The 26387-nt window shown below is 39.6% G+C and overlaps 2 protein-coding genes and 1 long non-coding RNA gene across 4 annotated transcripts; 1 reads left to right on the forward strand and 2 right to left on the reverse strand.

The window, feature by feature from the left end:
- Positions 1-1509: 1509 nt before the first annotated feature.
- On the reverse strand, positions 1510-18370 carry tbc1d8 (TBC1 domain family member 8). Its single transcript, XM_087803576.1, has 20 exons — positions 17918-18370; positions 14469-14579; positions 14262-14380; positions 13946-14174; positions 12136-12376; positions 10429-10636; positions 9400-9594; positions 8769-8915; positions 8550-8700; positions 8242-8456; positions 5431-5548; positions 4803-5088; positions 4081-4213; positions 3908-4006; positions 3772-3840; positions 3454-3715; positions 3299-3364; positions 3151-3234; positions 2352-2458; positions 1510-2278 (listed from the first exon to the last, which is right to left on the reverse strand). Exons 1-20 carry the CDS (start codon positions 18042-18044, stop codon positions 1907-1909), a joined length of 3339 nt encoding a protein of 1112 aa, XP_087659702.1. The 5' UTR covers positions 18045-18370; the 3' UTR covers positions 1510-1906.
- Positions 18371-18633: 263 nt separating this feature from the next.
- On the forward strand, positions 18634-24368 carry LOC148068816 (uncharacterized). Its single transcript, XR_015713154.1, has 3 exons — positions 18634-18735; positions 19713-19833; positions 24252-24368. It is a non-coding gene; the product is annotated as an uncharacterized LOC148068816 (long non-coding RNA).
- LOC148068817 (interleukin-1 receptor type 2-like) lies at positions 19359-25982 on the reverse strand. Of its 2 annotated transcripts, XM_087803579.1 has the most exons (10): positions 25848-25982; positions 25135-25228; positions 24246-24498; positions 23601-23775; positions 23373-23538; positions 20983-21066; positions 20730-20795; positions 20519-20654; positions 20256-20401; positions 19359-19804 (listed from the first exon to the last, which is right to left on the reverse strand). In XM_087803579.1, exons 2-10 carry the CDS (start codon positions 25217-25219, stop codon positions 19659-19661), a joined length of 1257 nt encoding a protein of 418 aa, XP_087659705.1. In that variant the 5' UTR covers positions 25220-25228; positions 25848-25982; the 3' UTR covers positions 19359-19658. The 2 variants fall into 2 exon arrangements, with proteins under 2 accessions (XP_087659705.1, XP_087659704.1); XM_087803578.1 differs by having other exon boundaries at positions 25135-25982.
- Positions 25983-26387: the final 405 nt, after the last annotated feature.

Genomic DNA, 26387 nt, shown 5'->3' on the forward strand with positions numbered 1-26387 from the left:
GTGGATAAAGTACTGTTAAGGATAGAAGAAGAAGGAATAATGGAGAAGGTGATACAAAATGGTGCGTGGCCATGGTGCCAGAGTTAAAACTGAATTTAAACAAGAAGTTTGATGCGGCACAGACTTAAGGAGGTTAGATCTGTAGGGTCAAAAGAGAAGCATATGTTCTGCCCACTGCAGAGGAAAGAACGAAGGATTTTAACTTGCATATTGAAAAGGAATTTCAGACCGCTTACTTCCACCTCCGTAAGATTTCAAAAATCAGGCACTTCCTTCCTTTGGATGCTACTGAGAAACTCGTCCATGATTTTGTTACCTCCAGGCTGCACTATTGTAACTCTCTTCTGTCAGGATGTTCTAAAAAAGTCTCTCAGAACTTTTCAGTTCATTCAGAACTCTGCAGCTCGTGTCCTGACTAAGACTAAGAGGCGCGAACACATTTCTCCTGTGCCATTGACAAGAATTTAGAATACAATTTAAAATCCTTATTTTAACCTACATAGCTTCACATGTTCTAGCACCAACATACATCACAGATCTTATCCAAACATATCAGCCGTGTAGGATACTGCGATCCATAAATCCTAGTTCTGATGTTACTGGGAGACGACTGGACGATTCCTCTGTCCCCAGTGGCTCTGTGCCCAGTGGAGGGACATCTAACCACTTCTCCAGTCCTGGGTCGGCTGCTCACGTGTTGTTAATCCTAGGGACAGGTGGACTTTTATCCAGGGATGCTGCACACCATCCAGAGTTCTAGGGCTCTTACTCTGACCAATTTTGCATCCTGAATGGAATTCCAGTGGAGGAGATCTGTGCCACAGAGTCCTGGTCCTCCCACAACAGGTAACTTGCCCCTTGGCCGTTGGGAATGGGGGTGTTTTGGAAGCCTTTTTCACAGGATGGGTCCCCCTTTACTTTCTCAGTGGCGGGGCAGAGCCACAAGGGATAAACCATCAGCTTAGCTCTGCTCAAGGGCCTGCCTCACATGCATTCTTAGAACCGAGGTTAAGTAAGGAGAAATTATTATGGCCGAGAGAGAGAGAAATGGAGAGTGAGAGAGAGCGAAATAGAAGGCGAGAGCGAGCCATATAGCGAGATAGAGATACAGATAGAGATACAGATTGAGATCGAGGGCAAGAGAACGATAGAGATCGAGATAGATAGCGAGAGCGAGATAAATAGCTACATCAACATGGATAGATAGAGCGAGCGAGCTAGAGATAGACTTTATTCATCCTTCTGGAGAGCTCCTTTATTGAAATTGGGTACTGATGTCCAAGGCAATAATTCTGTCATTTTTCCATTTAAATGACAATTACTATGTTCATTGACTGTCAATTGAAATGTGTGCTACATACATATCTCTATACTTGCATCTTCCTTGTGATTCTGTGGCCATGGCTGGTATATTACTGTGGAAGGCCCGGGGAGGAGACCAGCACCCACCTGCATTTGGCTTACCCGATGTCAAGCTGAAGGAGATCAACATCCATCTTGCAACCAAACTTCAGTTAATGAATCGTTTTATTTTGAAAGTACAACTTTAACATTTTTGTGTACAATCAGTTCTTCATACTGTGTAATAAAACATTCAAGTGCCTTGAAAAAACAAAGTAAAGCTTTAAAAGTTGACCAATAAAAGATTTGAGCTGGGGGACATTATAAATAAAGTTTCAACAGAGACCTGGACGACCTGCACCGTGTGCTGGTCCGGTCTCCTGGTGGCTCAGCTTCTTGAGGAAAGACATTTGCTTATTTGCCATTAAAAACGGTTTCGCAACATGAAACCTTAGAAACTGTGACGAGGCTTCTGAGAACTTGCATGTTCTTACACAGACTGTCCACAGTTCGGCACTTGTCTCACCTCCAGGATGAATGGTTTCACCACAACATGGTGCCCCTGTCATCGTCTGGTCTGCTGCAGGGAGAGCAAACACGCTCTCTGGTGATACTGCTTCTGTCTGGCTGCAGCCATCTTGGATTCCAGATCGACGAGCTGCTCGAAGAAGACGACCAGGGCCTGCTCGGTCAGCAGCGACGCCAGAATCTGAGCGTAGCTGACCGTCCACTCACTCTCTGGAGGCCCCTGGGTTGCTGCCATGTCTTCTTTGTCTTGTCTGCTCACCTCTGACCCCGTACGCTGGGCACGGTGACTGGCCTCCCCGATCTGCAGGACCAGGCTGGTCACAGTGGCAATGGCCTGGAAAAGCTCATTCTCCTCTGGGTCGCCGTGAAACAAGCTGTAGAGCGTCTTACAGAACTGAATAAACTCCCGCTGTAAAGGTTTCAATATATTGTGACATCAGCACAACATTGGTTTCCGTCAGTTCCAGATACAGCTGACATACCTGGTTCATGAGTGGCAGAGTTTTCACTTCCTTCTCCTTCCCTTTGGCCAGATCATGAAGCATCTGCTTCAGCTGCTCCTGATAGTCCTTCACCTTCTCCCCATCACCTGTGAAACACATGGAAGCACATGTGTAGAAGTCCAGCTGTGCTGCAACACAACCAGCTGTGCTTGATACTCTAGTACTAATGTGATGACAGGCGAATATAGTTCATAAATGTAGTTCTTCAGTTTAGCCACTAGGCGTCGTTATTGATTGTTTAAGTGGACAAGCATGAGCGCTCTGGTAAGCTGTGAGTAAATAAGAAAAGCCCAGAAAGAACAAATATTATGACTTTGTATGCATCTTGAGCTTCACACAACTTAGAATACAGCATTATTGTGTGTGTATGTACATAAATAGATAGATAGATAAACTTTATTGATCCCTCTGGAGGTCTCCTTTGGGAAATTGGTATTCCAGCTCACAGCACCACAGATGGTAGTTTCATAAAAACAAGAACAAAGACATACAAGTATATATTAATAATTATTTAAAAACTGGAACCACATCTGTTGTTTAGAGGTTTGTCAGCTTTAAACGTTCAGAATCAGAAAGATGTTTTTTGTTAGCCAGCAGTGTGAGGGCAACTACACTGTGTATAGTGCCGATGGCAGGCTGTTGACCTCGTGTTGAGATGTTGTTTAATCGGTGAAAGAATACTTGGTAGGCATGTTGGTGAGTTTAAAGAGGTTTTTAAAGGAAGCAGGGTCACGGGGAGAATCTCAAGGCCTTGGGTGTTGTACCTCTGGATACCTACCTGAGGGAAGATCCACATAGAGCGGCCTGTTGGTGGACACCAGGCTCTTCATCTGAGAGGGGTCGTCATCCTGCTCCGTCAGAGCTGCATAGAAATACACACAAAATCAGTGATGACATGATGCAGCGTGGCTGCTAGCAACACTTACCTGGAGGGATGTGCAGACGGTACAGCAGCCGAATCTTCTCACTGAGCTCCTCACAATACAAAGTGTCTAAGCAAAAAAAAAAAGCATCGTTCATCACTCATGGTGGTCAATGACATCATCATAAGCAAATGTTTGGACAGCAGACGGCCACTCACTCAACCACCCAGCAAACTCCCTGAAGGTGACCAGGTTGTCGTGGTCTTGGTCTAGCAGAGTGAAGGTGCGATTGGCGAGGGTGTCGGCATGCTGGTTGCAGCCGCCGGGCCACGGCACCAGCAGCCCGTACAAGCTCTTGAACTGTGGTCGGTCCAGACGGTACTGGCGCTCCAGGTAGGTTCCTCCTCGCCTCCAGGCGGCTGCCTCAGCGGCTGCTGCGGCGCTAGCGTCCCCCCAGTACAGACTGATGAGGTGCTCCGTCTGCAGGAGTCAGCATCAGCGAGGGAGTGGCAGAAGGGGGGAGGTGGGGAAGTTACCTTAAAGAGTTCGTAGACTTCTGCTAAGATCTCAGGAGAAATGGAAACCTCTGGAGTAACGACTCTCAGCTGCTCACACATAAGACCTTGTCAACACTTTCAGAAGAGACCAAAGAAACATGGAAACTACACTCACAGCGTTCTCCTTGATGGTGTCTTCATGAGCCTGCAGAACCAGAATTCTGTGTCTACATCTCAGTCTCTCGATCTGTTTCACCGTCAGCTCCCCAAATTTCTGTCAGCCAGAGATCAGAACCATCATGTCGCGGTTTGGTGAGAACAAGAGGACGCACAGCACCGTTCTCTCACCTCCTGCGATGCATTGATGAGGTCAGTGATGTTGACGTGTGTCACAGCAGCAACATCTGGACTGGAGGGTTCAGCAGCAGCTGGAGGAGACGAAGGATGAGACGCTTCTTCGCTTTCAACCTGCTCTAGAAAACTTCACAGACATAAAAACAATCAGACAGGCATCATTTTTTAAATTAACTTTTTAGCCTTTAAATAATCTCTGACTGCAATGAACTCACTGGGTCAGCAGGCAGTAGCCTTCATGGACATGCTGCTGAAGTGAATCTTTAAATGACTTGTGGATCCAGATGTTAATCCAGAAAACTACTACTACTACTGTCGCTACATTACTGTATTTAAATTCTAGGTTATGTCAAAAGTGATTGACATTATGGGTGCCATTTACGTCACCATTGCCGAGAGGGTTATTGAGAGGTATGGCACACAAAAAAGTGATTTTAATTTAAAGTAATAAACAATTTAATGGGCATTTAATTTGTAGATTTTGTTTAACAAGAGGGTCTTTGAGAAGGTATCCCCCACAATAAACCAGGGGCCGCTGTATAGTATTTGGGGTGGCTGCAGGTCACATGCAGATGTCTATCAGCAATGCTGTAACCATGTTTTCTTCCGAATGCCAATCTCAGAAAATCTCAGATTAAAAAAGGGATTTTTCTGAAATGTCAAAACAGCTGGAATAAAAGAATCACCCTAGCAACATTAACCTAAAACAAACACACCCGTTGAGGATCATCAGGGCCTGACCATCATCAGTGCAGGTCAACAGTACAGCAGTGTTAGATTCCAAAACAGCCAAACCCAGCTGGAAGATGGACTTGATCCCGTTTAAGAAGAAGGAGTCGACCACGCAGACTGCGCTTTTGAAGGGCAGCACGCTGAGAAAGAGGGTGAGGAACCAGGAGAGGGAGACGGAGGAGAGGGTGGCCAAGTCTGGGAAGTGGTCGGCGAGTTCAGGGAGGCGTTCTCTGATCAGCTGCTCAAACACAGACTGGTCCACCTGCGCACCTGCAGCAGAATTATTATTATTTCATTATTATCACATTTCTGGGGAAACTAACTGAGGTTTTTCTAACTGCTACTGAAAAAGGCCCCAGAACCTTAGATCTTGACTCATTCTAGTGCTGAGCAAGCTAGGAAAATGCTATAAAAAGTTACGTTATACTGTGTTTGCAAAAAGAAGCACTTATTGAGGTGTGGCTCATAAATACTTCACAAAAAAAGGATAATTTGATATTTAGAAAATATCAATTGTGACTTAGATATAAAGAGACGGAACTGAATGTCTTAAACATTTGATAATGATTCAAATATGATGCTCAGGTCAGCCTCCCTCCCCGGACCTCTCACCTATGACTCTGCGGTTGAAGTAGTCGGGCAGCATCCTCTCACAAACGGCCACAAGCAGCCAGAAAGCTTCTTCCTCTTTGGCATAGAGAAGCAGCACTGATGCTAGGATGTTCATAGACTGAGAAGAGAGACATGAAAAAAAGATTCAACATCAGTATCTGTATTTTGTTCACACTAAGTCACTTTATAACATTTTCGGCCAGAAGAATAAATAACAGGTTTGCCCAAAGTTTTTCAGATCTAAAATTAATAACCATATTAGGTTGAGATCTCATTGGTGTCTGATATGGTAGATTCGTATTACGAATAATTTTCACCTGGAAGTCTGAATAAAAACCAGAACAACCTATGTGACTAAATAATATTATTATATCTTAATAAACTTTGATTTATTTATATAAAATCTTACATTTTATTAGACAGAGCCACTCATGTCCCATGTCACGCCCAAAAGAGATTTTAGGCGTCATTTTTAAACTTCTTTATTTCAGGTGTAATTAAGTGTTTTATGCTGTTCTGATCTTAACTACACTTATTTGGCCCTGGTTCTGGAGTGACTATTCAATATCAAACTAACTTGACCTCGGCCCATGGATCTTGCCTCTGTACAGAACATATCACAGGTTAGAAGTAAATGATGTCACATGAAAATGGAGGCAAAGAAACGCATAAGCAAAAAAAAAGAAACACATCAGTCACAGGATGTCACATAGAACTGGGTTTAAAAAATCTCATTTGAAACTTAATGGAAAGAAGAATGTCTGTATGTTAAGCACTAATGTAAAAAGTAAAAAAAAACTTTAATTAAGTAAGACCTTTTGTCCATCTATAATAATAATAAATATTAAAAAAACATTATATATAAGGTGCCTTTCAGAATACACAAGTACACCATACAAACAGATTATAAAACAACAGTTAAAAAGACAACAGTAAAACAGACGGTTTAAAAACAAGATACGAAAGTTAAAAGGTTTCTTAAAGGGAACTTTAAAAATTCCAATTTCCAGGAAATTACAAAACAAGTGTTACAACGAAAAAGCAAGTTTTGAGGTGGGTTTTAAAAAAAGTCAGAGTGGTGATGTTGCAACCCATTGAATCAGTTTTTTCTATTTCAATCCTTGAAAATCTTTGTAAAAAATAATTTAGTTTCCACCAATGCATTATTGTAGAAACATATAACCATCTTAATTTGAATAACTTTGCCTTTAAAAAATGCTTTCACAATTTGCAGGACTGTCTCCCCCCACCTCGACCGACTTTATCAAATCCTGGTTGGTTTATGGATCTGCCAGGGCTAACGTGCAGAGACTGTGGGATGCCACGCAGTAGCACATCTTTGGGATGATCCACATTTAGTCATTGGTATAAATATTGAAATTTTTGAAATAATTAACCCCTCGACACAAGACATTCACAATCATATGTCTCTGGCATCTGAAAAACTGGATGGAGGAAAACAGTCTCCATCAGTAGATTGTCATTTAGTGTTTACTTTATGTCCACACAGTTTTTTTGTTTCTTTGTTGTGACTACAAACATAAATTATTATTGTTGCTGCTATAATCTGGCATTATATGCTAAATTGTTAAGATGCCCAACAATTATGCATTGTACCCATCAAAAAAATGTAAATAAAATAATTTACAACTTATTTATAAATAGTCTTGTTTTTATACATTTTTACATGTTTTTCAAAGTCATTTGTGTATCGTCTAACTCAACAATAATGTTACTGACATTAACTCGATAAAGATGTGAATCTGACCGTCTCTGAGGCAGAAATGTATCACTACATCCTCAAACCTAGTTTTGTAATCATCATAAATTATTGTTATGGAATACTGAACACACATTTAGAACTGTTTTAACAGAAAGTTTAGTTTCACCTTTTTAAGTGCTGCGCAATATATATTTATACATTTATTTTTCCCAGCTCTTAATTTTTTTCAGACCGGATTGATGTTTGACTATTATACTATGTAAATTTATGCTGATAACAGTGTCATCCGTCGCATCATTAGCAAATACGGAATATAACAGCAGATAAACAGACCACATAAACATTTTCTACGCTTAAATAACAACCATAAATGCCAACTGAAGATATGTATGAAAGCTCAAGTAATACTTGCATTGAACAGAGAATATTCTAATGAACCTAAATAAATAAGGTTTATTGCTAATGAAATAAATAGGTGGAAATATTTCACAGAATTATTTTACCATTTCACACACTTCAAAGTCATGTTAAAGGCAGCCCCATGGCATGACGTTCTGAAACAATTGTTTTACTTCCTTCATTGTTGAAACCAGGAAGGCAAAAGCACAATAGCGTTGTGTTTTTAAGGGGAAAATGTTTACCTACAAGATGATAAAATGAATTGTATTTTAATAAACTATTAAATAGTTTGTAAAAAGACATTATTGAATGTACAAATATGAAAACATTATTTTTGATTTAATCCTGGAGGAAAGGTTTTCTTCAAAAAAAAAAACCTTGTGTTCTTTTGTCTACATTAGAAAATAAAAATAAAACACCAGGTTAATATAAAAAGCAAGTGTAAGGTAACACATCAAAAACAAGTATATTTTATAACTACAAATATAATATGTCCTAAAAAAATGTTTACTAAACTTTTGAACACCTGTATTCATGTTTTTTCAAATTTTCCATCCTAATACATTTCTGTTTACCTCACCTTGAGGACAATTTTTGAACATTTGTGTTCCTTCTCTTACCCTGTTTCTAAGGTAATAAGTCATCTTTAAGATATCATGTTCATCTTCAACACTAGTTATTATATATACCTGACAGTAACCAATTTTTGGGTTGCGATGAGCATAGGTGGTGAGGACCCGTCTGAGGGCTGCGATGCCGGTGGGGTTCTGGAAAGCCGGGTGGTCTGGAAGGGACCTGTGCAAGTCGCGCTCAATCTCCTCGGTGGCCAAGCTACTCTGACCCATGGACTTCTGCACCAGTGTAGAATAGTAGCCCTGGTGGGAGTCCAGCTCAGAAGTTGAATCTGCGGAACGACAGGAGTACATTAGATTTACTGTTGTTCATGCAAAGTAAAGTTAGGGAGTGTACCAGTGTACATGTCATTGTGTAGCTTTACCTGAAAGCGTCATCCACAGCTCGCCCCTAAGTGAGTCTGGAATCCCCATGGCAACCAACCTCTGGATCTTCTCTGTGCGGAACATGTGAACACCACGACCATAGTCTGTAAACTGATCTTCCCACAGCTTCTCCTTCTCAGTCTCTGTGGACTAACAGACCAAATAGAAATAATGCTGAATACTTTCAAAGATGACTTAGAGAACCATTCATTTGTCACCTTGTCACAGTCAGAACCGAGCTGGTTTAGACTGAAGGCTGTCATCAAAGCTTCACTGTTGACGGTATTACGAAGGACCTGCTCTTCCATCTCATCCTCGTCCGAGCAGCCAGCATCGTAGTAGAAGGTGTAGTAAGTTGGTGAGCTCTGGAGGTAACAAGGTTATGTTTTCCATTTTACGACAACTTATAATTTATGTTTCATTATACATACAAATACATATACTGTACATTTTATTAATGTGTATGTGTATATGAGAGCACAGTCCATTTTGTAATAATGGCTTCACTCATCCTCCAGCCAGCTTTAATGTCGCCCCACTTTGTTTATACAACGAGTCTCTTGGAGGTGGTGACTTCCGGAATCGGTGACAAACTTTGGTGTTTGACCGATTACAGCAGAGTTTATGTGGTTATGTTAAAACAAGATTTAATTAAATTAAGTGTTTTCAGTGGTGGTGTTCCATCTGGATCGACAAATTATTTGAAGAATCGTCACACTGTGATGTAGCACCGTCTATTCTTATGCTCAGTTGTTGTGCAAAGGTCATCTCGTGTCCCATTAAGCTTAATCAACTTTTTTTAATTGAAGGTTTGCGAGACTTGAAGTAAAAATATGTTCACTAACTCACCACAGTTTTGCTGTGCCGGTGGCTGCGGAACATATGTTGTTTCCAATGCAGCGATCTCAATCTGGTGTTGAGAGTCTCCACCAGATCATCTCGGTCCTGCAACTCTATCAGCTGGAACGCTTTTTTGGTCCGAATGCTGACGATGACAGGATTTGGCAGAACACTGGTGCTCTCTGCCTTTTCTATAGACAGAACCTTGAAAAACAAAATTACAATTATGAACAAAGGGTTAGAGGTTACCTCACATCAACCACCTGAGAGTACACACTGTTGACCATGAGATGAAATTTTTAAGGTCACCATTGCCTCCGAAGGTCAGCGAACCTCCAGATAAAAAGCATGATATTTGTTCCATGTATTGATGCACAAGTAAAGTGACACTGTGCAAACACCTTCACTAATGAATGTTTACTTTTCTCTCATCATGTTGATAAGATCATTGACAAAAAAAATATTATTCATTACTATTATTTAAATCCTAACATTTACCCATATTTACAGAAAAATACAATTAAACCATAAGTTGTCTCCAATTTCCATTTCCCTTCCAGTTTTCTAAAATGTGTGTAACATCATTCAGTCATCGTCTTTTAGGCTGCTTTCACACCAGGGTCCAAACCCAGAACAGCAAAAAGAACTTCATCACTGAGAGCAGCATGGCCAGAGTTGTGTACTACTTAATCTGCACTGACTGGCGGCAGTACTAAGAGTGCTGCACAGGAAGAAGTGGTGACATAACAACGCTTTGTAAATCTGTCTCCAACCACAGAGTCCAGTTTACACCTCGTTAGTAAGTAGTTTAGTCACTTGGTTGGTTCTCAAAAGCACGATTATAAAACTGGATTTATTGCTTTAAGATAAGGACTGGGGATGGGCTGTTGAAGCAAACATTAGATAGTTTGTCAACAAACACATGGGTGCTGCAGATCGAGCCTCTCTTCTGTGAATCTATAAGCCAAACTGGCTTTAGTCCAAGTGTGAAAGCACCCTTTTAATTCTTAATAGACATTGTTTACGACATCAATTTACCTCGGTCAATGGGATGAGCAGAAGACAGTGCCCCTCATCCCGGCTGCAGAAGCACAGGTAGCGGTCAGTAGTGTACAGAGTCCCCGATGTGTGGCAGCGAGCATGAGGCGTCCACACCGAACAGGAGACCATCTCATGGAGACGTTCACAACGGGGCAGACGAAAAAGAGCCAGAACATATTCTCTCAGCGCCTGTTCCTCCAGGATTCTGAGATGACAGCAAAGAGGGATGTGGTCAACATGACGTTCAACATGATGTTACATCCTCACTAACATCTAGTGTGCGTGTGTGTCCATGGAGTTAGAAGCTAGTTTGGAAAACAAGAACTAGCAAGCAGTGTAACAGGGGTATTCAATGAGGAATATAATCAGGGTCAGATTCAGGTAAAGATGTTAATCATGGGATGTAAGTAAGTAATTTATATTTGTAGAGCGCTTTTCCAGACCAGGGTCACAAAGTGGCCCGATCAACCCCTCTACTACCATTTGCTATCAAATTTTAGGCAAACAGATTATAAATTGATGTTGCTACATCAATAAAAAAATGCTAAAACATCTGAGTCTCTCTTCACATTATATTCCCCGTTGACGGTGTAGACATTGTGACACATCTTTTGTTTTCCATGTCAACCTTACTTCTTACTCCAAACTGGTGCTGATAGTCATACTGTAAAATGCAGCCTTTGCTGAAAATCTCAGCAGATGGGCAAGACTACAGTTTTATCTGCTTTTTGATAAAACTGAAGCATTCATTATTTATTGGCGAGTGGGCCATGTTGAATAACAATCCAGTTTAAAAATTGTTTTAATTAGAGGATCTACTTCAATAACAGAAAAGTGCATTGGTTTTGCGTTTTTTTCAAATCCTGACCATACTTAAATATGCTATGTATCACAAGAATTGTTGTAAATTTTATAATAACATACTTATGCATGTAAATATTCAGACTATTTCTCATAACCAATACAAATATGTTTTACCAGCCAATAAAGTTCCTTACAATGGTCAACAACCACGTGGAGCTGAGAAAAGAACGGTTCTTTACATACTTGTACACAATACTTGTTTTTAAGGCGAGATTGTATCTTGTATGTTTCAACATTTTTAATATAAAATTAATAATATCATAAGGAAAGGCATGTGTGCTTGTGAGGCCGAAAGAAAAACAATTTTATAAACATCACGTATTTTTTTATAAGTAGACTTCCCTAGACTAGGACAAAGGATAAAACCATGAGTACAGTATAAGAGCTGATAAGAACAATCTACCTCAAAGTCACCATATGCTTCTCTGGTGAATGCCGGATTCTGCTTCATGAAATTTGCAATCTGTCTTTGGATGTACGAGAGTTCTTTTTTGGCTTCTCCATCTGCCATGTTGGCTGGTAAAACATAGTTTTCTTGGTAGTCAAATAAAAATAACTTTTTCTTGACGTTACTGCTCTGCTGACACCAGAGAGGTCTGAGGTGGAAGCGATATGTTGGGGCGAAACCAGCAAATGTCAGTGGGCTGAGTGGAGAAAGAAAAACCAGAGTACTTTGTAAAAAATGATTCACTTGTTTCTTTTATTTGAATTTGGCTAAAAAGTTGACTTGCTTAAAAAAGCAAAATGTGGAACCAGAGGAATAAATCTTGATACATACAAGTGACACACTAAAGTTTACATTTAAGTGACAGACAGGGTTTGAGAAGAATCCATTCTTACCGTTTGGTGATGCGCGTGGGCTGCTGCAGAACTCTGTCCAGCTCCAGGCCTTCGCTGTCCAGCAGCCGTCTCAGGGCAATGTCAGCCAGCTGACCTATGACCCCAAACGTCTCGTCCAAATTCAGAAACATGGAAAACTCCCTCTGCCGCTGCCTTGTGTTCACCCTGATGGCCTCGGTCATGATTCCGGTGGAGACCCGCTCCAACCGTGTCACCTCAGCCCAAGGGATGACGAACTTGACTGTGGAACAAATCATTTTAAAGTTAGCCTCTTTTCTTTCACCCTAGTTTCAAATGACAGACACACCTTGTGATAATAATAGTAATAATCAACCTACATTGCAAACAAACCGACCAGCAGAGTAAGCATATTACTCTGTGAACAGAAGTCAATTGGTGTGTTAAAGCTTAATGAGGATGATGTTGGCAGCAAAGAGGCTGGTTTCGTCCTCTTTTGAGCATTCTCAGCACTCTGATCAGACACTCCCATAAGTGTTTGTTTTGCTTCCAATATCTTAGTCAAGGTGGAACAAAAGCGGAAGCATGCAGAGTAGCTGTTATTTTTTCATTTTCAAGAAAGAGTTTATCAAGTCTGGACTATAATAGCATGTATTCAACCCCTAAAATACTTTTGTAAGTGACTTCAAATCCATAGTAACATGATATACTCAAACACCTGTGACATCACATCTGAATGGCATCATTCGATAGCCCAATTTATTATACTGTATTTATGAATGACATGTATTGCTGAGAGTGACATGTGCAAGTGCTTAAGCTTTAAATTTGCTTGTGTTTGTTTACAAAATAATTCAAGCTGAAACAGAAATAAAAACAATACCAATTCAGATACAAGACATTTCTTCTAATCTCTTTGTTACGGTCACTGTGAAAATAAACTGCTCACCACAAAGAAGGAAGACACGTACAATACTGTTTTGTTTCATTGTTGCTCTGAGCCCTGACTCGCTATTGTGTTCTTCAGAAAGTCCCCTTTTGTGAAAACATCCTGCCTTTACTGTCATGAACTACAATAATGATAATCCTGTGGTATTACTGTCATGGACTCTCTCATTTAGACCTGTGAATAAAAAAGACATTCACCATTTACTTCCACTAATGCAAATGTATATAGTTGTTTTAAGTATAGTAATTCAAATCCAAAGTTCACATTTCACAATATATTCATCAGTTATGACAAGTTGATCCTTTAACTTTTTATTTTTTGGCTTTGCTCTTTTTTGGACAAATATTAAGACATACAAGTTTTTGACAAAGATGTTGAACACTAACCTTTCTCCCAAGCCTTGGTTGGTTTTGTTTTTGAGTGTGTTTGGAGTTAAACCAACAACCTACATCTGCCATCCACCAAGAAGAACATTATTGTCTTTTTCGACACTGCTATCAATAATTATTTCAAAATGTATCTCCTTCATGGCCTTAAAAGTTGCACTGGATCAGCGACGTTCTGTAGTCTGTAGGACTAACGTTATCTAATAAAGTCGATCTATCTAACTATCTGGTCCTGCCCAGAAATCTATGATGTGGATGTCGTTTAATGCTGCAGATGGATTGTTTTCCCTTTTTATTTTGCTAATGTTTACTTATCTACTTATTTGTATGTTTACATGATTCTATTTTTGTTTTACTTTATTTTACTATATTTGTTTGACAGAATTACAGTCGCCTGTTAATGCCTGAATGTCAATAATGAATTGTGGCCCTGTAAACCAGGTAAACGGGTGCTGACAGGTGTGTGTTATCAAGAGTTGCACATGAACACATATGAGGAGGAAAAGGCTGCACAGACCTTCCTTGCCCAGCAGGAATGAGTAGAAGGCCAGGTGGTTAATGCTCAGGTAGAGAAAGCCCTGCCGAGGCACTCTTCCCTTCCAGCAGCAGCACGAGTAAAACGTGACCAGTTTTTCTGAAGAAGGGAGGCCAAAGTGAAGCTCAAACTTCAGCAAAGCCTCCCGGAACTTCCCCGGGTCCTCCTCCTGAGCCGCCTGTCGACCTCGCACTTCCTCTGCAATGAGACCCTTTAAAAGAGAAAAAAAAGGAACATTACACCCTGGACAACCCATAACAAAAGTTTGTTTGGATTTGTTATGGAGTTATCTGCTTACTTTAACTTTCCCTTTGACAAAACTGGCAACATCCTCCTTATTCTCAAAGACTGACAGAGAGTGAAACAGGTTGTGAGACAGCCAGTCCCAGTGCCGGTTAACCTCCTCTATTGCTGCTCCTGTGAGACACGGATAACATCAAGGGTTTATTCAGAAGAATGTCATCTTTTTTTTTTAGATGCTCGATGCCCAGTTGTCATCGCTTACCACTTGCAATGATCCAGCTGATCTGCGAACCAGGGACCTGCAGTAGGATACGGAAAGGAGTAACTCTCGCATTGGAGTCCAGCACAGTGTCCAGCGCTCCAACAAGGAGTCCTGAAGTGAGAAAAACAGAGTTCTTGTGACTCTTTAAATGGTTTACCTGTGGTCAAATATTCACACATTAGTGCAGCTCATGACACAAGAGGAACAGAGTCCATAAGGGTTGTATGAGGGCCAGATGTTCAAAAACATTTATTGAATGAGATTCGCATCCACCAATTTTCTACTTGGATCCACAAGTGATCTGAAATACCACTTTGATTTGGAGTATGGATCTTAATCCAGACTGCCATCGGGTTGATGATTTCGATTAACTTATTTGGATCTCAACACATTCCACTTTGTGATACATTTATTTAATGAATAGATATCGAGGATGGGTTTTAAAGGATTGGTTCAGTTTACTCTGAAAATAATCCCACTTCTTAGTAGGGCTGCACGATTATTGGTTTAAAAAAATCTGATCTCCGATCTCGATTACTATATATAGACGATCTAATTTCCAAGTGACGACGATTAATTTAAAAAAAAAAAAATTGTACTGCATTTTGAACGGGGACGTCCCCTGCATAAAAACAATCCCCCCTTTCTCCCTCAACAAGTGATATTGGGAGGGATAACGAGTCGGAATTTGAAGAGAAATGAAGGAGAAAAGTTGCGTAACACGTTTAAATCCTGAAATAGGTTCGTAAATAGAAAAAGGCGCAGGTCTGCAGGAGTGGCGCGCAAAAAAAGCAAAAAAAAAAAGGAATTCTCATTTTCAGATTCCAAAATCTAGAGCCCTAACCCTAAGTCAACATGGGGTAAATAGAAAATGAGTGAAATTTAAATTTTGTGTAAGAAAAGGGCTTCAAGACAGACTTCTTTGTGTAAAGAAATAAAAAAATAAAATCGCTTTAACTATTCCCTATATATTTTTAGATGTCTACTTCAATGATAGCATTTTCCTTTTAACATTTATTATTATTATTATTTCCATACACGTATATTTTCTTGTACATTTGCACATCAATTTCTCAAATGAACACACTTGTGATTCCATTCAGGGATTATCGTTACCGACTGATACTTCACATGTCACATGTTTCTAATGATAGAAGAATGCAACCCTTGTATCAATATTAAGTTACATTTTATTAAGAACTTCCTGTGTGCGTGGCTCGAATTATACTCCCTTTAACTTACGTTGATTTTTTAAACTTAACGTTGAACAAACACATTTGCAACTCTTGTCATTCAATGGACACAGCGAAAAGAGGGACACTGTGCTTCTCCTTTTCATTCTTCAAAAGTAACTGCACTCTATCCAGCAGCAGTTCTCTTTTTGGCTGGAGCCCAAATTGTTAAACATGTCTTCCAGTGGATGTCAACCTGCTTCAGACCCGCACCCCAGCAACACAGAGCCATCCGTCACAAAGCTTCAACATTCCAGAGCAGGAATATGTCGTCCTAACAGGCACATTCACACACCTTTTTACTGGTGTTTTGTTTCGAGGGGGTTAAAAAAATCTCCCGTTGAGAGGAAGAATTGGGGAACATGCACTTTGTTTGTTTGCTGGTATGAAGTAGCAGATGTTGAGCTGCCCGGCCCTGCTCAGACATCCTGCCGCTGTTGCTGCTGTGATAAAGCTTGACTCCTACATGAGTATCCAATTTCTGCCGCTTATCTTCAGAGATTTCAATAAAAGATTCAGGTAACAACAAATATAAGAATGTTTTAGGGTATATCTGCTGAGAAATCTTCCAAAAAAAGATGATATTTATCTTCAACTTCCACATTTTTGTTACAGGTTTCATCAAATTACTTTTAGGAAAGGTAAATATAAGGCAATGAAAATGACATATATGACAAAAACTGGTGGTGACTTTTTAAAACAAATATTAACTCTGTGTTCTTAATTATAATGAAATAGGATTTAGGTTTGGTTTGCGAAATATTAAGGATTTAAATAATAATATATATTAATAAAATATTATATTCATATTTTAGTATCAGACATGAATGTACTTGTATGTACATATGTACCATTCAGATTTGATGAAGGTTGATATGAACTAGTAAAGTGAATACATCTGTAGTTAAGAAAAAGTTTCACTGCATTCTTCATCACTTTTTCCTTCACCTGTTGTTCAGAAATTCCAGAGCAGATTTTTGTAAATGGTTTACAGCCCAACACAACAGGGCTTGACCCTCTTCATCTCTCACTATGGAAACAGCTAACAAACACAGGAAGTGTTGACGATTGGACAGATGTTCCCTGAAACAGATTGATCCATTACTACTCTAACTGAACGCTAACTCAGTAAAAGGGCCGCCATCAGTGAAGGAAGTGAGACAAAACTCTTCTTGAAACAATAGGTAACATTTAAGAGAGGGGATTTTTATCTTCCGGTTAAACTCGCTGAACGATGACGCTTCTCACATAAATTATGATCTTTAGATAGACAACACAGACAGTGAAATGCCCGTTTTAAGAATAATAATAATAATAATAATAATCCCTATTTATATAGCGCCCGAACAGTTTTTGTTTAACCCTCTAAGAAGTTCATGTCATGAGCTAAATTACAATGATTTAATTCATATATTTGGTTGTGCCGTGTGAGTTTTTGTTTGTATTGTTGAGCAAGTTGAGTAAGAAAGTACATGTAAAAAAAATGGGAGGCTTCTGGTTACTTTTTAGATGGTCAAAAATGTAATAATAATCATTTTTCAATAACTTCTTGAATACAGTACAAAACAATCATTTTAAAGTAAAAGCTGATGCCACACAAGCATATACGTTGGTTTTTACCAAAAAAATATATGTAAAGGAAATAAACAGAGCTGCAAAATAAAGAAACAGAGACGCAAGATTTGGCCACAAATGGCAGAACTCACGAAAGCATATGAAATAATAATAATAATTAATGTTGTATTTTGCTAAGGAAGGACATTGATTTGCAAGTACTATGATACTAAAGTAATACATTCTAATAGTAAATCACAATAGTAACAGTTAAATATTGGTACAAAACACCAACATTCATTGATTTAATGTAGTTCCATGTTTAAGAGTCATGGAATAATACTGTTGAACGTGCTTCATAAAAGCTGTTATAATAGCAAACCACTTCACGTCAACAGGTCCCCTGTGATCATAAAAGTATAGTTCAGTCTCTTAACCGTGAGCTCATCAAATATTAAATACTGTCAACTTTGCATTAAAGTTATACATCCACCAAACGGTATCGTGCTGAAATATGGTTTATAATATTGAAGATTCAAACAAAAACTAAGAATATTGTGGGTTTTTTTTTAGTTTCTGGGCCATTTCCCCTTTTACTGCTCATGTTGACTCTCACTTCCCAGTGCCTCCATGTTACTCAAACTTCAACTACTGTGATCTCACCTGTGATCCTGCCCGTGGACTCTCCATGTCCTCTGCGTCTCTGCAGCAGGAAGAAGTCGTTGCTCCTCTCGGTCACCCAGAGCTTCAGAGCGTTTTTCAGCAGGACTTCCTCCGGGTTCAGCCACATTTCTACGGCCAGGGAGGAGCCGCGAGAAGCCCGCTGCCCTTCTTAACGCTCCAGTAACCGTGTTGTAGCCTTGTCTCCCGGATAAACCCCTGCAGCGGCGTGTTGGAGGATCTCTAGGAGGGTCTGTTCAAGACTCCCTTCAAGACTCAAGACTCTCAGCAGACTTCTGTCTTCGTCTCACGCCCGACTCACAGCAGCTGTACACAGAGAACACCGAGATCGTCTCTGTGCACAGACACCTCACTCTGTTCGCTAACCTTGTACCATGTATTTTGATTGACATATTTGGATCTTACAGTTTGTTCAACACTGCAGCTGATTTTTTTTTTTTTAACAAAAAAACGTATATACGCCTTCCGTGTCTGTCACGCTGGTTAGGTTCACTGCCATACTCAACCAGTTTAACTAGACAAATATGAAATAACTTGGACTAATGGAGAATGTGCCAGAGAAGAAGAAATTGTGCTCAAAACAGTTTGGGCTGTGTGTGTAATGTGAAAAGATGAGCAGAGTGCTACCTCTGTTTTCCATTTGACATTTCCGTATTTTCCCGACTCTTCTAGATGCTGATTGGGAGAAAGAAAATGTGACTCTGCTGTGATTGGTTCCTTGACCCGAAGAGACATCCAGGTGTTTCCGGTTTGCGTCGCCTCACCAAACACACGGAGCCTTCGTTGAGTTCGTGTTGTAAGTAAGTAAGTACGTAATTTGTATTTGTATAGGGCTTTTCCAGACCAGGGTCACAAAGCGCTTAAACAATCAAAACAATATTCAATTAAGTATATACTTTAAAGGTCAAGATAAAACTGATAACACAACAGGAGTTCCAGAAAATCAAGGAAAAGCCTTAACAAATAGAAACGTCTTAAGATGTTTCTTAAAGGAGTCAGTAGACTCCATCAAGCGCAAAGAGAGAGGAAGATCGTTCCAAAGCTTAGGAGCAACAGCCTGAAAAGATTTCTCTCCTCTGGTCTTGAACCGTGTGGAGGAACCATAAGTAGATTCTGATCCACAGACCTCAGAGCCCGAGCTGGGGTGTAAGGCTGGATCAGATCAGTGATGTAAGGAGGAGCCTGATCATGAATAGCTATGAAAGTAAGAACCAGAATTTTAAAGTTGATCCTGAAAGAAACTGGAAGCCAGTGAAGAGTTTTAAGGATCGGAGAAATGTGAGTTCTTCTACTTGAGCTGGTCAGAATTCTCGCTGCAGATTGGGTTGTGTTCAAGATGGAACGGGGGAGAATATCATTTGCAATAGAAAACTTAAAGATAAGAAAAACTAACTTGACACAAACATATTTATTTGTCTGCAATTTGATTATTTGTTCTTTTTTGATAGTCATCTATAGATGGATGTTGACATCACAATATCTTACAGCTTAATGTAGACACATATAAACCTTAATTTACTTTCAGTAACTTCGTTACTACGCTAAGTCCAGTACTTAAAATAACTCTTTAAAAACTGCTCAAAATACACAACAACGTTTGCTAAACAATACAGAAGGACACTTCCAAAACAACTCAATGGCAAACTATAAACATGACGACAATATTGAGTCTATATAAAAAAATGAACAAATAAAAAAAGTTGTGTGTTGAGCCGTTCTGGTTCTACATAAAGCTGTTTTGTCGGGCAAGGATGTAATCCATCTTCTTCTGACGCAGGGGTTTGAAGAGAATATAGAGGAAGATGGACACAACACTTAGGAAAATGGAGACAGCCACCGCAGCGACGACCAGCCATGTGACTGTGGAGTCTGGACAGAAAGCATCAAAGATAGTCAAAGTGAGGCTGGACCGGATGAATAAGCGTCATGGTCTGTAAACAGTAAACCAAAATTAAATCTGATACCTAAAAAGGCATTTCAATTTCAAACACATCCTGCGTGATTTAAAACTGTCTGGAAACGTGCAAGAAGAAATTTGAGGTAACATGTCAAAACAGTAGGTTTGTCTTGTCCAGATCTTCTGGATCTAAGATTTCAGTGACCCGAGTCTCATTGATGCTTTTTGTAGATGTTGTAGTGCAGTTGGTGAGACCCCCCTTTACGAGGATCCCAACCTGGCAGAGGTTAGTGAGTTCGGATCTATAGCAGCTAACCAGAGTAACCTGCTGTTGTTTTAGGCTTTTCTATATTTCGGATTGTTCATAAAGGAAATTAGTTCATTGCCCAGACGTTTCTGGACAGAAACAATGCTATCTCTCACCTTCCAATTTGAGCAGTGTGAAAACTTCTTGTCTTCCTGCTTGATTCTTGGCCACACACTTCAGCTCTGTATTCATGTCTGCCTCTGACAACGACACGATCATCAGCCTCATCTCAACCAGGCACTGGTCAGACATCCATGTCACCCTGGAACATTAAGAAAGACTGTCATCACTGGACTGCATTTTTTTCCAGATCATTTAACCTATTTAATCATATTCGATTACAATTAGTCCTTGTTTAGTCACTTCAATCAACCCCCACCTGCGACCGCCCTCCAGAGCTCGCCCATCAAGATAGGACGACTCCACTGACTGGCTGTTGACAAGCCATGTGATCTGAGTAGAATCTGACAGCTGGCATTCTGTAACCACTTTGCAGAAAAGTTCTAGTCCGGAGCCTTTATAAAAAAAAAGAGATAAGACTTTAGCGTGTGTATTATTGACAGACCTGGAGTACATAGTTTAACTCTCACCATGCAAACCCTCAAATTGAGTCCCGTTTTGAGGTGAAATGATCAAGGGGGGAGTCAAAGTCGATTCTATAAAACAAAGATGACAGGAATTCTCAAAAGAGATCAAGTAAAATGAAACAGTTAACCTGGCTAGAAAAAGGATATTACTATAAAAAAGTATTTATATGAGATAAAATATACTTTTCAAAATCAAATGACCCCAAAAAACCCAAGTAAATAGTTCACGGATACATGTGTGGGTGGTTGTACTTACTGTAAGTGAGGATTGTGGTTTGGATCCCTGGGTCAGAGGTCACAGATGGGTCAGGAGAACTGCTTTCATATGTTGACTCGGGTTCTAGACGTGTCACATAAAATTGATGGACTTTTAAGACCGGCAGGGGGCAGTCGTTACAAAAGAATATTGACACAGCTTTATGTTGTCTCATAACTAATCAGAATAAGAATCATATACTTTTGTTGATAGTGTTGTAAACACAACATTTATGTTGTCAGTACAGAACAAAAATAATGAAATAAGACAAAATAAGCAATAAAAAAAAAAACAGAACCAAGGCAGCCATGGGTCTCATTCACCAAGTGTGAGCAGAACGAATGTGTGCATAAAACGTAGGGAACAGCGGGAAATTTACGGGATTTTGTCATTCAACTATATTTTATTAGCTCAGGTTTTGTCATAGCTGTTCAGATGATCTACACCTGTTAAATAGTAGGTTAACTCAAAAATGCACTAAAATAATGTTTGTCACGATTGGAGATGAACAATTAATTTTATAAAGTGTTTTGTTATGTAAACAATATATGCCTGTACAATGGTCAGCTATAATTCCTGACAGAGAGGTTTCCTCAATAATGCGATGTTCTCATCACCAGATATATTTTGGACTGTAATATCACTGGTACTGTGACTAAAGTGTTTTCTGTGTGTTTACTACCTTCACTTTCATGTGCACCCCCATGGACTCTCCTACACTCTCCTCTTTTTTTTCTCACTATATCCTCCCTCACTCTTCTCCCCTTATCCATCTGTCTACCCCCCATCCTTCCTCCCAGTCGGTCAAAGCAGGAGGCCGTCAACAATGAGTCAGGTTCCGCTCAAGGTTTCTGCCTTCTAAAAGGAAGTTTTTCCCCGCCATAGCTCACTGCTCAGTGTTTTGCTTATTGCTCATTGTTGAATTGCTGGGATCTGTTTTTCCTTAATCAACTATAGTCTTACGTCAACTGTAAAGTGTCTTGAGATAACTTTGTTATGATAAGACACTTTAAATAAAATTGAATTGAATTGAATGTCAAATCTTTTACGTTTCATCAGTGTTAAGTTCTCTGTTCTACAGAGGAATGATTTACAGACCACAGTCATGTAAGTTTGATATTAATGGACAGCTTTAGTTAAAAAAAACCCTCTTTTGACTGACTCAAATGTTTCAAATGTTGAAGTCTCTCCAAGATGCAGTAAGTCCCTCATCATGAAAATGTTTTGAACTTATTACTTAATAAAGTTCTCCCCTGTCTGAAATCTCGGCGAGCAAGAGGTTACAAGAGCAGAGTCCATTATGATGTAATAATGGCTTCACTCTTCCTCCAGCCAGCTGTAATCACACCCCACTTTGTTAATACAACGAGTCCCTTGGAGGTGGAGATTTCTGAGGTGGTCGTGCGATAACAAACCTCATTGCTTAGCCAAATGATTCTGGTTATGGTAAAGGACATTTCATCTCCAGAAAAACAAAGTGTTTTCAGTGGGAGGGGCTAAAGCACATTTTCCAATGTAAATATTTCAATTAAAAGAGAGTTTTGTACAAACAGACACATACTGATAAGTAGAATAGTGGTCCACCATATATTTAAGAGACACTTAAATCAACACATTAGCTGCCCTTTATATACAGTATTTGCTCCGGAACCAGAGTCTTTGTTTGATACGTGTTCGAAGTTATTCACAGATCACGGGCAGGTTGAATTTCGAAAGGAATCTTTAGCTGATGATTAAGTAAGTAAGTCATTTTATTTAATGGCATCAACCACATCCCTGCACTTTCACTATCCTTTCACAACTCCACAGCTTACAGAAGAAAACAATACATATTTTAAAATCTACAGTTAACTAAAGAAAATAAAATAAGTTTCTATATTCCACTTCACTCAAAGTTATTTGATCACCTTTTCAGAAAACTTTGTTTATCTCTCTGTTCTCAGTGTGTCTGACAGGTGGACAGGACCTTCTTATATGGTCTTAATTGTCTATTCATGGACGGAGATACTCACTAACATGTGCTGCTCTCACTTCTGAGATTCATCAAATACAAGTGTTTACAGATCAGATATAAGTGTTTTGTGTAATTCATGAATCTAAAGTAGGGTTTATTGCACTGGAGAATAGAAAAAATCTATTCTGGGATTTACTTGAGCTTCATGAATGAGACCCATTGTGTTTTTTTCAGAGAGGACCTTGAAAACAAGTCTTGGTCATGATACAGTCGACCCATTCGCTGCCCACTGACCCCTCTGCTACTATTCATATTGCATCACCATGACCACTGCTGTTTCATTGTGGTGCTGCTGTTACTATGATTTCACTTGAGCTCCAACTGACTAGAGTTGAGAAAGAGCTGCTAATTTACCGATACTCTGGACATCACTAACCTTCCACATGGAGCAGAATGATCCGGCTGACGTTGTACCGCAGGTTATAGATCAATACTTGGGCCTGACATCTATAGAGTCCGGCATCAGATCTCCTCACCTTAGAGATGACCAGTTGCCCTCTGTCCTGCTTGAAGGAGCTCAGTCGATGGAGAGCAGGAGAGTTCTGGCATAAAACACCTTCTGGTTATTCTTTTCTTCTCTAACCCTGGATGCTTGTCTACTCACACTTGACCACTGCGTCTCCTGCTCCGTCCTGTTAAAGCGACCCAGAGAGGGACAATACAGCGCATGCTCCACTCCTACTGTGACCCCGATTGGATACGACAGATTGTCCACATTTTCAGACGCTGACTGGTACACAAACACTGTGATATTTCCTCTGATGCAGTAGCTTTCATTTCTATGAGCAGAGGTTAAGAAGATCATTAAAATAATAATGCACGTCTGTCAATGCAAGGGACTTTTACAAAGTTATACATTAACTGATTCCAGTAATCTATCGATTCTATCGAAATAATGAGCCAACGAATGTCTTCAGCACGTCATGGATCAAATGTTAGGACTATGAGAAAGATAGTTAGGATGAACAAAACTAGACGTGTGGCAGTGAAATGAAGGAACCTGATGTGGTGACATGAGTGTCACACTAACATTTTCAAGTCGTACAGGGAGGTGAGGAAACTAAAATGTATTGCTCAACAGCTATCTTAAGCTTATGTCTGGTGTAGATATAGAAGATAAACTGATAAATCTGCCATTTTCAGCTTTCAAGAACGTTCATACACCGATTTACTTTCATGCAGCATGGGCAGTAATTATTCAATTCAAGAATCCAACTGTCATATGTTGATGTGTCTCTTCCATCCTCACCTGTAGGTGCAAGTGTACACGCCAGAGTCCGAGGCCAGAGCAGGGAGAAGCCACAGCTGTTTGTCATGCTGTTTGACCCGCCCCTCCTCCTCTGACGCCACTGAGCTGTTGACTCTGGTAATGACATACTTGGCTGTTTGTGGGGCAATTTTTCGACCTGCAATGGTCCTCTGAAAGATTGGGAAAGAGAGGACCATTGGTTCACTCTCCAGCCTGAATAGTTTCAGCTCAGACTGCACCTGGTAGCACCCATCTGCCAGAGAAAACATCTACTAAATGAACAATTGATGCATGAATCATTCTAAACATTCTAACATAATTCTCAGCACAGAAACACAGGTTTAAGCGTAGTTTGTTTTCTTTCATTTGATGTGTTACGGTTACAAAATTCACTATAATCCCAACTAGTCTTAATGCCTACCTTTCCAATTTATTTTCAAAAATATTTGGATCTTTCTTTGTGATCTTGCTCTGGAAAACGTGTTGTGTTTTGCGAACAGAGACACTAAGTTAAAGATTCATGTGAAGCACAATACTGTGATCATTTGACGCCTCCAGTCAAAAGACAGATAAGAGAAAATCAACAACTTTATCATTCAATAGTGTTTTTTTCCTCTTAAGATGGCTTAAATAAGAACACATTTTTAAAAATGCTAACTTTGAATGAACCGGTTTAAATCAATGTGATGTACAAATAAATGTTTATTTTCTACTAAAAATGGATGAATACATCTTTAAAGTCACATTTATATTTTAAAGACACAAAATTAAAGTTCATATACTACTTATACCCCTACTTACAAGATTTGATTTTCAGAAAAGGACAAATTGTATCATTAAGAAAGGAATAAAATAAAAAGAACATATTAAAAGCAGCAGTTAGTCTTACCATGTTTCGGTAGAGAAGGTAATGTGAAACGTCCATCAACATGCAAAAAGGCCACAAGAGTCACTAGCAGCGGCAACACTTCCATGTCTGCACTCTGCATGGAGAGGAAACTTGAATACATCGTGAGTCAAGTGGAAGCGTTTAAGAATCAACTTACACTACACATGTGTGGCAATGGACTGTGGTGACATCATGAGTCACTAACGCCTACAGATGCACACAGATTCAACCACAGGCAAAAATCTTAGGCAGTGACTCAAAAGGAGCTGCAAATATTGATATCACTATTATTCATGGTTTGATCGAGCATACAAAAAGTTTCTTTCTTTACAAAATTTGAAGAACAAATATACCCTGAAAAAAAGGTAATTTCCACCAAGATTCATCTTCCTTCATTTCAATTTCAAACTCCCACTCTTTTGGCTTAGATCCGTCATTGAACACCATTGTCCGAAGTCATATTCAGAGCGAGGGTTTGCAAAGAACCTAATGTTTAGGTCCCACAACATGACACAACATGGTCAAACGTCAGTAAGGAGATTTCGAAATCCTGATGAAATATATGTAATGAAAAAGTCAAACACGCGTTTGAGTGAAGGTATCTAAGCTATAGGTAGAATCCTTGGTACAAGAATTGAGAGAAACATTGAACCCAACAGCGATACTTGTTAAAGGGTGATACGCTCAAAGTGAGTCTGAATGTGAATACTCACTTCTTTGAGGTGCAGGTCTTATCCAGCCTGAAGATGAAAGTGAACCAAAGGAAGTGTCAGGATGTGTGTCATGTGTGCTTTTAAAAGCCTTAAAGGGGGGAAATTCTCAGGTTTCCCAATTTAACAAAATGTACTCTTCAGAGAACTAACTCACAAATACACACACTACCTTCTCTTCCTCTAACAGCCTCGTGAGGTTACGTCAACACGTCTTCATTCAACTGCATCGATTTGATGTTTGCTCAGTCTTGCCGGAAAGGTTGAAGAATTACATCATGTCCTGGTGATTGATGGTGAAAAACCTGTCAATCACTTGGCTGTAAACAACTTGGCTTATAGTTTCATTGTGGAACCTGTAGACGAGTCCCTAAAGAACAACTTTAAAGTATTAAATAAATGATATTCATTATAATGAAAGCGTGAACCTTAACTCAATGAATATGAATGTGAATATGTAATGTAAATGTACTTTCTTTGATCATTTAACATCTGCAAGAAGCTCCTCTGCATGTTCTACCAGTCTGTGGTGGCCAGTGTCCT

This window comes from Callionymus lyra, chromosome 12 (assembly GCF_982586985.1).
Source record: "Callionymus lyra chromosome 12, fCalLyr1.hap1.1, whole genome shotgun sequence".
NCBI classification, from domain to species: Eukaryota; Metazoa; Chordata; class Actinopteri; order Syngnathiformes; family Callionymidae; genus Callionymus; species Callionymus lyra.

What these genes read in the sequence shown, in the direction of transcription:
- tbc1d8 (XM_087803576.1), bottom strand. Translation starts at nt 18,044, where the DNA reads ATGTGGCTGAACCCGGAGGAAGTCCTGCTGAAAAACGCTCTGAAGCTC. An exon ending in GTCCACGGGCAGGATCACAG is followed by an intron (nt 14,580 to 17,917) that starts GTGAGATCACAG and finishes TTCTCACTTCAG; the next exon opens with GACTCCTTGTTGGAGCGCTG. An exon ending in GCTGTGGATGACGCTTTCAG is followed by an intron (nt 8,457 to 8,549) that starts GTAAAGCTACAC and finishes GTCGTTCCGCAG; the next exon opens with ATTCAACTTCTGAGCTGGAC.
- LOC148068817 (XM_087803578.1), bottom strand. Translation starts at nt 25,255, where the DNA reads ATGTATTCAAGTTTCCTCTCCATGCAGAGTGCAGACATGGAAGTGTTG. An exon ending in GTGTACACTTGCACCTACAG is followed by an intron (nt 23,776 to 24,245) that starts GTGAGGATGGAA and finishes CTCTGCTCATAG; the next exon opens with AAATGAAAGCTACTGCATCA. An exon ending in CATTCTGCTCCATGTGGAAG is followed by an intron (nt 21,067 to 23,372) that starts GTTAGTGATGTC and finishes TGACACGTCTAG; the next exon opens with AACCCGAGTCAACATATGAA.